Source organism: Castanea sativa, chromosome 12 (assembly GCF_040712315.1).
Source record: "Castanea sativa cultivar Marrone di Chiusa Pesio chromosome 12, ASM4071231v1".
Classification (NCBI taxonomy): Eukaryota; Viridiplantae; Streptophyta; class Magnoliopsida; order Fagales; family Fagaceae; genus Castanea; species Castanea sativa.
The window spans coordinates 13,214,375-13,226,563 of NC_134024.1; the positions used below are offsets into that span (position 1 = coordinate 13,214,375).

General features: G+C 36.6%; 1 protein-coding gene across 2 annotated transcripts; it reads left to right on the top strand.

Annotated features, from left to right (window-relative positions):
* Positions 1 to 2,946: 2,946 nt before the first annotated feature.
* On the top strand, positions 2,947 to 11,426 carry LOC142618635 (F-box/LRR-repeat protein At3g48880). 2 transcript variants are annotated; one of them, XM_075791584.1, is made up of 4 exons: positions 2,947 to 3,354; positions 9,386 to 9,544; positions 9,634 to 10,041; positions 10,454 to 11,426. In XM_075791584.1, exons 3-4 carry the CDS (start codon positions 9,683 to 9,685, stop codon positions 11,010 to 11,012), a joined length of 918 nt encoding a protein of 305 aa, XP_075647699.1. In that variant the 5' UTR covers positions 2,947 to 3,354; positions 9,386 to 9,544; positions 9,634 to 9,682; the 3' UTR covers positions 11,013 to 11,426. The 2 variants fall into 2 exon arrangements, with proteins under 2 accessions (XP_075647699.1, XP_075647698.1); XM_075791583.1 differs by lacking the exon at positions 9,386 to 9,544.
* The last annotated feature ends 763 nt before the right edge of the window (positions 11,427 to 12,189 follow it).

The following is a 12,189-nucleotide window of genomic DNA, read 5'->3' on the forward strand; positions in this document are numbered from 1 at the left end:
AAGGGTTAGAAAGAGACGCGTCAGGGATAAAGGCAAGAAGTTGAAGGACACTCACGACGACGAGAATAAGCGTTCGCCTTTGCAAGCTTCCTCCGTCTTCTGGTTCGTGACCACCACAATATAAGTGAAGAGTATCTAATGTGATTAGATCCCTACACTTCCTCTCGTCCAAGGGAATGGCCGTCACTCGACGAATGAAATCCTCTTGCTCCTCGGTAATACGTGGACGAGTGTTAGCTGCAATGAAAAGTGACGGGTTAGGATAGCAAAAAAGTAGACGGAGTGAGAAGGGTCGACAGGATTAACCTGAATCTCCGACATATGCCCACGTGTGTTATCAAAACCATCGGGGCATTGACTCCACTCCTCTCGACGACATACCCAGCTTTGTTCCTTCTACAAAGAAGTATTTGCCCTTCCACTTCCTATTGGAGTCAGCATATCCGACACTAACTTCAACTCCTTTTCCCTCAATCGCAAAATGATACACTCCTTTTGACGAGGAAATGTGCTGAGGACGATAACACCAAAAGAACTCGTCCAAGGTCAGCTGACGGTTCCCACCGCTCAGATGACCCCACAAGATCTCGGCACCAATGAAGGTTCGCCAAGCATTGGGGGCAATCTAGCTTACGGATATCCCGAGGAAGTTAGCCAACTGACGGTGTAATGCCGTCAGCAGCAGCCTCAGTCCGGCCGCGAACATGGCGTCATACATGCCGACGTTCGCGGTTCGTCCCGAGTAACACCTCTCACCCTCCTCAGGAAGACGGATGGGAATGTCGTCTGGTATTTGGTAACGGGACCGCAAACTTTTGAAAACATTCTCCGACATCGTCGGAAGAAAATTGTTGACTGACCACTCTGAGGGTAAGATGAAGGGACGGTCATCACCAGAGGATCCCGAGGTGCTCTCTAAGGCTTCCTCGTCACCGTCACTCTCACCCCCGTCACCGATACTTGCCTTTTCATGAATCCCCTGGTCTTCATCGTCTACCCCTTCTTCATCACCACTCACCTCACTTCCTCTAGAACTCTCTACTTCACCGTCAGAAGGAGTTGACGATTCTCTTTCTGACGACCAGGATAGGCCCTCCGCGGGCTCACGACCTGATGGGAAAACTTCGTCGTAACCCGCTCCGTCGCGGATTGACGATTGATCACTCAGCGTCTCCCTAGACATCTGACTACCTACAAACGACGGGTTTTTCTAAGATCCTAGGCAGACGACTTCACTAAAGGGCGTCTCCAGAAAAAGTAAAAACGTAAAGTAAGGAAAACTTACGTGTAGGAGGACGGTCTCAAGAAGTTGACGGTTGCACAATCGACGGTGTGATAAAATTGGCAGTGACGAATTCTTTCTCTCAAGATGAATAAGGCGAAAAAAGTGGGAAAAAGGTAAATAGTGAGGTATATATAGGAGAGAGGAGGCGCGAAAGACGAAGCGACACACCCGTCCAGACACGGAGCCAATCATTCTACGCCATGTGTCCTACAATTTAATGAAGAGGGCACAAACTACCATGCACGAACCATTTCCCCAATAACGAGAAATCCATGACCCGTCACTCATAGCTGACGGGGCAATGGAGTGGGGGCAGTTGATAGTGACGTTTTTAAGAAGGCTGACGGGAGTATACAACCCGTCAGCCAATCTCATTAAGATGCCTCCTTTATGACGTTTGAGGCCATGCCCCTTACGTAGCGACGTTAAGTTGACGAGTCAAAGCTGACGACCTTGGTTGTAAAGGTCCTTGGCTGACGTTCTTTGTGGAGACATACATAGGCTGACGGCAGTGTAGGAGGTACGCGTGGGCTGACGACCTTGGCAGGGGTAAAAGCTGAAGGAGTAATCCAACCTTCATTCTTAGCTTATTTTGACTTCTACACACGTGAATATAAGGAAAGTTCTTGCGCTACACGTTCGACTTTAGTCAAGAAGATTCCTATAAGGAAAGGGCTCTGTACAATAGGCAAAGATCCACGAATTACTCTTCTAAAAGGAAAGTACTTCTTCACCAAGGCGTTTATTTCGGCCCCATACCACTATATATACCCCAAAAACCCTCATGACCCAAAGGTACGCACAATTATCTCAACTCTGGCACTCTAGAGTTGTTTAAAAGACTCTAACTTGATCGTCGGAGGGTTTTTGGCCGGCACCACATCGGTGCTCTCTGTCGATCATCTATTTTCTCGTCGCAGGTGTTGCTTCAATCGGAGGAGTACTCGCAGCTTATTAGTGATTTCTTCGGCATCATCAATACTAATTTATAAATAAAAAAATTTAAAAAAAAAAAAAGATAGAAAGAAAGAAAAGAGAATGAGACTCGATTTACCCACCCAATACCTGAATCGAATGTGCTAGTTCAGGTGAGAGCTATTTCGGGTCCTTTTTATTGGGTTGGGCCTAAACTGGACCTGAGTTGTGCTCAATCCTACTCTTTATCATCAAGTCAAAACACTAACTAATTTTTTGTATAAGTAAAGTTAAAATCTAAGATCTCAATAAAGTTTAACTAACTAGAACTTATCATTTATTATTATAAATCATATACTTATTAAATAAGTCAAACAACTCAATATCGACGTTAACTATATATCTTTATTTTTTTTTTAAAGTTAATCGTAGAGGAATCTAAGTGTAAATATGTGTGAAGTTCCCTCTGGAACTTGAACCGATTCTTGCTTTCCACACTTTACAAACACTTATACTTATAAAATGATATTTGCACCAAAAGTGTGCGGTGGTAAGACGTATATTACCTTAAACAAATAAAATGATGTAATTGTATCTTGTTCAAACTCTTTATTTTTTTTTAATAACGGTATATTTTTTCAAACTCTACCTTTAGTTCTACGCTGCAGTCGTATTATCACTCCCCAAAAATATATAAGGATATGAACCTTAATGACATCAGATTTTTTGCCTGCCACATACCCTTCAGCATTTTTATTATTACCATTTTTGGTGGGTCAGATTCCCCTTTAAGCTTTTGTATTAGTTAGTAGTGTAGTTTTTACTTTACAACCCAAGTAGTAGTTTTGTTTTTTTTTTTTGATAATGTACGACATAGGATTGTTGTCATATGTCTTAGTTCATTGACCTCCAATATTACCTGCTGTCAAAATCATCAACCAGATTTTAAAGCTAAACGGTTAAGATTTGTAAGCCAAGGCTGTTTTTAGTAGAAGGAATTTCAGGGTCTCGAATCGCTTATTTCTCTCATCCTCACTCTTCGGTTACATTCTTTTTGAAAAAAAAAAAAAAAAGACAAACTTTTCTTAATTCACTTCGAACCCAGAAGAGGTACCTCATCAATAAACAGCCAGCGACACGATTTCTGTTTAAAGGTCTTTCTCTCTCACTCTCTCTTTCTCTCTGTTTGTACATATTTACATATGTGTATATGTATATGCATGTTTGTGTACATGTATGTTTGGTTGTGTGAGTATATATAGAATGAGAATTGGATCAAGATAGGAAGATCTGACTGCAAATAATGAGACCCAGAAGTGTTTTTGTTTCTGGGATTTGTGTTTTACCTTTTTTATTATGAAAATTTTGGTTTTCAGAGGTTGTGGAGTTGAGTTGTTCAAACTCTGATGTGGATTTTCGAGATCTTGTTTTGAGAATTACAATTGTGCCTGGTGTGCAATTTTTATACTTTGTATGACTAATTGGTTCATTGTTGATCTTTGTATGATTCGTTGATTTTTTCTTTTTGGATTTGTAGAAAGTTTAATTCTTGATGTGTATAACATATTTAGGTCCCAAGCTCTGAACAATTCTTGGTTTTTTTAGAAGAATTCATTTTGTGAAGCTCTGATATATATATTTTACTAGTATATGCCCATTGAGCATTTTCTGAGGGTTCTGGTCTCCGTTTAACTTTTTAGTGATACTCTTTGCACTTGATAGTTTCTCACTTAGAAGCCTGGAGTTATTATGTATGCAATTGCTTTCTCTTTATTCCCCTTAGGGCTTGTTTGGGTTGAGGGGAGGGAGGGGGAGTAGAGTAGAGTAGAGTTGGCCTAATTTTCAGCCAACTTTATTCCCCCTCCCTTGCCCTCAATCCAAACAAGCCATTAGTTTAACATAAAACTATCAAGTTGATTAGTGCACAACTTGAGGGGGAGTGTTGGGAAGTATGATTTACTTTCCACCTATTGCAGAAAAAAAATCAAGTTTTGATTGCTTAGAGTAAATCAAGGGATTGGATCAATCAATTATATTGATATGAAATTCAAAATCAAAATATCATGTAATAAATTGATAGTTGACCCATTTTCAAATAAGATTAAATTGGGATGTGGTGTAAAACTCAAGTTTTACCCCTCCAATTCCAACATGTCACATCATCATATTACATATTAAAGAATAAACACAACCATACTTAATGAATTTTTATTTTTATAAGTAATAAGTTTATTAATATCAAAAAAGGAATACCCTAGTACACGGAAAGTGGACAAGGGTCAAACAATTTAAGGACAAAAATTACAAGAATTTAGAAAATCAAGAAAAGAAAAAAATGACTGGTTTCATAAAGTAATCTACCAATCCATTAAAGTTCTAAAGAAAAATAACTTCGGATCTAGTATGGATCTTTCAATATCTTCAAAGCACCTACTATTTCTCTCCCTCCAAAGACACCACAATAAGCAACGAGGAACAATCAACCAAATATACCCATTTCGATGACAACCAAAACTGCCTTGCCAACATGCTAGAAGCCCCACTACAGATTGCGGCATAACACAGCTTATTCCAAACAAACCAAACACCATAGACCAAAAGTCCATAGCAACTAGACAATGAAGAAAAAGATGATCGACCGATTTGCCATTACCCTTGCACATGTAGCACCAATCCAATATCTATACCTTCATTTTTCATAAATTGTTAATTGTTAAGCATTTCCCTAAAGCAACAGTCCAAATAAAACTGATTCACCATTACCCTTGTACATGTAGTACCAATCTAATATCCAAACCTTCATTTTTCATAAACTGTCAATTGTTAAGCATTTCTCTAAAGCAACAGTCCAAATAAAAAAAGCTACTTAAGAAGGAATCTTTTGTTTCCAAATACTTTTTCAAGGAAAACAATAGTCATTGGAGCCCACTAAAAGACTATAAAAATCCTTGACCATGAAACCCTTCTCTCTATTAGGTTTCCAACACATCTTATCCTCACCAAATCCCTTCACTGAAGCACCCTATATGGTATCCATGAAACTCGATATTGCCTCTAATTCTCAAGCATGCACACCCCTAAAGAAACTCACATCCCAAAAGAGGACTCCATTAGAAAAATTCATAAGCTCAGCCACACTAGCCTCCTTATCTTGGCAAAATCTAAACAATTTAGGATAGCTAACTGCTAGAGCTGTCTCACCATACCAACGGTCTTGCCAAAACTTCACCCTAGACCCATCCCCAATATTATATATAATGTGACGAGAAAAAGAAGGCCATCCCTGACTGATATTTTTCCACGAACTAATACCATATGGACCATTAACAAATTTGGTATACCAACCACCCCATATACAACCATATTTCACTTTTATAACTTGCCTCCAAAGGGCATCCTTCTCAATCCTAAATCTCCATAGCCACTTCCCAAGTAAAGCTACATTAAAAAGTCTTAGCTTCCTTATTCCCAAGCCACCCAAAGAAATGGGAGAACAAATAGTAGCCCATTTAACCAAATGAAATTTTGCTTCGTCACCAATGCCACCCCATAAGAAATTCTGTTGGAGTTTCTCAATTCGGTTAGCCACTACAACAAGTATAGGAAATAAGGATAGAAAATAAGTGGGTAAATTAGATAGAGTGCTTTTAATCAAAGTGACTCTATCTCCCTTGGATAAGTACAAGCGTTTCCATCTCGCTAATCTCCGTTCTATCTTCTCCAGAATTGGGTTCTATATTGTCTTATCCTTGAATTTAGCTCCCAAAGGAAAACTCAAATATTTCATAGCAAGGGTACCTTGTTTACAGCCAAGGACATTCAACAATAAGTCAAAAGTATGCACCACACCAACAGGACAGTAACTAACTCTGACTTGCCCAAATTTATCTTTAGACCAAAGACTACCTCAAACCAAATAAGGATCGTACGAAGAAACAATATCTGATCTAGATCTGCATCACAAAAAATTAGAGTGTTGTCCGCAAAGAGAAGATGAGACATCACCAAGGATCTTCCCTCTAAGTTACCCACACGAAAGCCTGACATGTGGCCATCATGGACCGCTTTATCCAATATTCTTCCAAGGGCTTCCATAACCAAGACAAACAGTAAAGGAGACAATGGGTCACCTTGTCTCAACCCCCTGGAACTCTCAAAAAACCCACAAGGAGAGCTATAAATCAGAATAGAGAAGTGAACTGTAGTGAACTGTAGATATACAAAAGAAAATCCACCACCTCCACTTAGCAAAGAACCCACCCCGTTCAAGTAACTGCATAAGAAATCCCCAGTTTACATGATCAAAAGCCTTCTCAACATCTAGTTTGCATTCTAATACCTATTTGAAAATTCAACTTAACTGTGAGTTTATTGAGATGTTATTATTTGTGGTAGGATGCATTGAGTTTTAGGTAAAAAGTTGATGTGGCAATTTCTTATTGAATGGTGTAAAACATGGGTTTTATACTCTATCCTTACCAAATTCGGACTCTTTTCAAATTCTATAAATCTCATTATAAATATGGGTTTTCTTGTATTGCGTATCAATCAAAGTGAATGCAAGATGTAGCCATTTGGCCTACGGTGGTGTGGATGAAGGTCTTATTGACCCAACCACATTAATCTCTTTCGTTCTTTCTTTCTCATATTTTCTTTATGTTCCATACTATTTTAAACTTTGATAGGGCCAATTCATTTATAAAAAATAAAAGAGTTAAGAACTATATTGATGTTGCAATCATAACAGCACTAATGCACTAAATCCAATTAGAACTTCATAGTACTAGGATAGGTGACCTCCTAGGAAGTTATCGTGTTGCATCCATTTCCTTCCAAAATTGGGGGTAAATTTGACTACCAACTATCTATCACTATCATAGACCCCATAGAAGCAAGAGCCTTGTGCACTAGTAAAAACTTTAACTATATTTAGCTTGGGTTTGCATTATGCACTCATTGACCTTAATTTGGTTCTACAGTGTAAAAGATTTAGCTAGTACATTACACTTGTTAGTTGTTACCACTTACAATTTAAAAGAATGCAGCTGCTGTGATTGGGTTCTACAAGCAACCTCACAGGCATTGGTTTTTGTGCACTGTTTGTTTAAGAAGAAGGGTACAGAACTATTTTGTTGGCTAGAAAATTGACATTTTACTAGCCTTCACAATGTAGAAGAGGAAATAGCATCATGAGGTTTGAGGTTTTCTGGGTATGTTGACTGTTCAAGGAAATAATTGAGATGGTCATTGTTCCAACATTGAAATTTAAATGCATAACTGAAGGACTTTACTTGTCAGGAGTGAGTTTTGAGCCAAGATGAGAAATTTTTGGAACATGGTATTTTAGGATATGAGATGGTGTAGATTCAAGTTTGTGGAGAATTATACACTGCACAAACCCATCCAATTCGTCCTTTATGAATCTTGCTCACACTCAGTTATGCAAATAAAGACCTCTTTTATTGGATGTAAACAGATTTGATTCACAACAAGTGTTTATATTAAAAAGAAAGAACCATTGGTTTCTGCTAATCCTGATTGTGTAATAGGTGCATGAGATCAAGCCTGATGGGGATCATGTTATATTTTAATTAATATAATTTCTCAACTATCGGAGTAACATAGAAAATGACTTCGGATAGAATAGAATAACTAAAAAGAATACATTTGGCTGGTCATGACAAATTGTAGAGGATCCATAGCTGAACCCAAAAATTTTGGGACTAAGACTTGGTTGTTGTCTAGTTTCTCAATTCTGCCACTTTCTTATGTACTTTCATATGATACGCTCATTGACAATGGTTGCACTTCATTTTGCATTCATTCTTGTGAGCAACTATTTGGTTTATCAATCTTCTCTATGATCAGTTCTTTAGAATATGTATGAGTTGACTTTTGCCTCTTAACCCACAAATCTGACTATGTTGTTCAGAAAAAGTTACAGGTTTTGTTGTTGCTGTTTTGTTGTTGTTGTTGTTATCATTCTTTTTCTTTTTTTGTTTAATCATCGTTCTTATCATTGTTTATTTACTAATTTACTATTACGATGCTGCTCCATACTGGCATTCAGCCAAATAAATAATACAATTATGATTTATTCTTTTATATTGTGCACTGAAATTGCAGAATAAATAATCCTGGTATATATTTAGGAAATTTACTACAGTTTTCTTTATGGCCATTTCTCCACCCATAGATATAGTCTGCTGTGATGCAGACAGTAAAGAAGAGTTCAAGGAAAAACAAGATTAAATGCACAAAAATTCAAGAATTTTGGTCTAATTTATCCAAGGCCTTCTTGGAACCTTTCATAGGTTGTATTATGCTCCTTTTTTTTCGATGAAAAACTTTATGTACAGATAGTTTTCCGTATTTTTCAGTATTTGGTAGCACAAAAAAAGATGAGTCAAAGGATCTTTGGTTAACATAAAAAGTATGGCTTATTTTTAGAGATTTTTTTGGAAAACAACTCCATCTCACAGTAAGCTAAATAAGGAAGTTAGAAAAAAAAATTAACTCATTTAAAGCTACTACAAAATATTAGAAAATGAGATAGTTTTATAGAAAATGCTTCTTGGAAAATGACTCATTTTCTAAAAAATATCATCACTAAAACAGGGGTAGTTTGGTATTAAGTTATTATTGAGTCTTAGTATTAAGTTTTAAGGTTAGAAAGTTGCTTGTTTAGTTTTAATAAAATAGGGGTAGTTTGGTAATTTCCAGATTTTTTGGAATGAGCTGTAATGAGTCTTATTTTATGTTTAGAGTCCTTTTCCTATTTGGTTTAGAAGTTCTTAAGTCCTTTTTTTGTATGTTATTAGTAATCCTAGTCATTTTAGGAATAAGTTATTTGAAGTCCTAATCCTTGTAGGAAAGGATTTAACAATAGCCTATATTGTATTCAATAATATTCATAGTGAGATTGATTCTAATGCAATTCCAACATCTTATTTTAAGCTTTGAGGGCGTGATTGCCTTCTCCTATCTAAGTGTGATTTCTTAGGAAAAGCTAGGTATGATTGCCTAGTGTTTTTATCTATCCTATTTCTTATTCTATTCCCTGTTGACAAAAAACAGTCAATATATTCAAGTTTCAATCTGTTTTTACCAAAACCCTTAAACATCTTATTCAAGAATCCTTCAAGGTCTCATCAAGAAATCTAATTTAATTCTGAATTCTTAAAGAACGATCCTACATCAAGCTGCATTAGCCTAGTCTGGATCTGCATATTTTAAGAGGCATCAGATGACTTTTGAATGACATTTGGGGATTTGTATGCCAATTAAAGTTATGAAACAAGTTGGCAAATCTTGTCGTATTTCCAGAGCTTGTGTTTTCTTTAGGTAATCATGAGTGAATTATCTCTTGGATAGAGTTATAAAAATTTGATGAACTAAACTTTTATACTAATTCCTTGTAATTCTTCATGTAGAAATTTGGATGCATCAAAAATCCATAAAGAATTTTGACAAGCTTGTGAAATGGAAGACGGTTACTATGTTGGGAGGAGATGGGAGGACCTGGACACTGATATTTTGGTGAAGATTTTCCAGTCTTTTGACATCCTTGAGTTAACTTCGGGTATCGCCCATGTCTGTAGTGCATGGCGTATGGCTTGCTGTGATCCTCTGCTTTGGAAAACACTTGATTTATCAATGATGAAATCGAATTTCATAAAAATCCCATTAGAGCCATATGTTTATGTTGATGGACGGTCTGATAAGATATTAACCCGTCTATTGAAGATTTCTATGAGTCTCAGCAGGGGAAACATAACAACCTTGATTTTCCATTTCAACCTATTCGTGAGTGATGAACAGTTAACTTATACTGCAGAAAGGTAATTCCAGTTATTTTGTTGTTTATCGAGCTCAATATTTTAACCCTTAAGGTTTCTGATAGTATTGCTGATCTCATTGTCTGAAATATATGTCTTTATAATGATTAATGATAAATGTTGAGATATCAAAGTAAGTTTTTTTTTTTTTTTTTAATAGTTATTTTGGAGAAAACTTAGTTACATTTCCTCAGGTGTTGTACCTTAGTTTTTCCAATTAAATTCAAACACATTATTGCATTGAATTTTTAAAAAAAATATTGTTTGTGATGCATGGGTCAATGTAGCATGGAATATATATAACAGTACCCTATAGCCAATAGTTGTACTAAGCTATATATTTTAAGATGTGTTGTTATGTCTCTTAGAGTACTACTCAATGTTGAATTGACAATAACCACTGTCTTTATTGCAGGTGCCCACAGCTTAGACGACTTGTTCTGCCAGCTTGGAACAGAATTAAAAAGACTGGAATATGCAAGGCCATTCGTGCATGGAAAGATCTTGAATCCCTAACAATGCCTGGAATTGCAAATCCTCCATACCTCATGGAGGAAATTTCCAAGAACTGCAAGAACTTTAGAGAACTGAAGATTATGGGCCCTTGTGATAAATTCTTTGCTAGTACACTTGCTACATTCCTTCCAACCTTGAAGGTCCTAAGCCTCCGATGCTCAATGTTATATAAGGAAGCTCTGATCATTATCCTGGATAGTTTGCCTCACCTGGAAGTGCTTAACATATCGCATTGCCTTCTAATAGAAGTCCTTCCACCTCCTGGACCTAAAAAAGTTGTTAGCGAAATTGATCAATCTATTATTGAAAAGGCATCTCGGTTACGTGAATTTTTAACATGCATGAATGACTCATGCACTATGTGCCAGCGAACCAAAATTGATGAAGGGCTCATGAGGTGGTACAGATACGAGGAAGGGCTGTGGAAAGCAGATGAGGTGAGCTCTCTTGCACTTTGATTAGAACATGCGGAGATTGTGTTTCCACAAATTAGAAGCTGTATCATATTTACCCTTTAGTGATTATATTTCTTTTATGCTAGAAGCAAAATAAAATGTTGCTGAATAAATATAAATGGCAGCCATCTTTATGGTCTTACTTGTGTTGCAAAAGACTTCCTCCCACAGGTAGGTTTGGTTTTGACACATGATTGACTTGTTTTTTGGGAGAGAACTATTGATGTCTGTGTCTGAAGTGTACATATTGTAAGTTCTTTTCTGTTACAATAGGATTCTCAATTTTGATCCCCCACATTCTTTGATTATGGTGTAATGGGAAAATTTTTAGAGATGAATTACTTGTTGACATTATAGTGTTGCAGACAGGAATTCAATTAGGAATGATGTTCAGCATTTGGTTGGAGTTTTCTATTACATATATTTTGTATTTAAGTGCTATTGACTCCATATATTCGCTAAGCCACAGTTGGTTCATAAAGTTTGAATTGGTCTCTTCAAACTTTTTTGTGATTGTTAATTTGTTACAGATGTGATATGGTTGAATATAACATGCGTCCAGCTAGTATGAGAAAGTATGCACATAAACGTGTTAGAAAATGAGCTAAGACAAGGCTGAGAAGAACAAGCTTTGTCTCCTCTTTGAGATTGTTAATAAGTGATAGGGTAAATTACAATAACCTTCCTCTAGGTTTGAGGAAATGTCAAAAACTCCGTCCAATTTTTATAAATCTCCTTCCTCCCTTAATGTTTTGATTTATATAAATATTTGTGTCCATTACAAATTAAGTCAAACACATTTTTCAAATTAAATTCTCATCCTGAACAACCTCAAAATAATGCTTACTAACTAGACCGGTTATATGATCTAAAGAAAATTTAAAAATAAAAACCACATGGAGTAACTGCCATTTTTAAAAATGTGTCCTACCAGGGCATAATCTGTGGCCAAATCCAGTTCTTTACCTGATAAATATGTTTCTGATACTTATTCCAGATTGGTATTTTAAGCATGAGAACTATGTGCGATGCATTTGATTTTGCTATCTACATTCAGTGTTGGCATGGATAATTTTGGACGTGGAAGTATTTAGAACCTTTTCTGATTTTGCTATCTACATTCAGTGTTATTTTTTAAGGTGTTATTCTTTCCAGTTATGCTTGCTTCTCATCCTCGTTA

What these genes read in the sequence shown, in the direction of transcription:
- LOC142618635 (XM_075791584.1), top strand. Translation starts at nt 9,683, where the DNA reads ATGGAAGACGGTTACTATGTTGGGAGGAGATGGGAGGACCTGGACACT. An exon ending in TTAACTTATACTGCAGAAAG is followed by an intron (nt 10,042 to 10,453) that starts GTAATTCCAGTT and finishes TCTTTATTGCAG; the next exon opens with GTGCCCACAGCTTAGACGAC.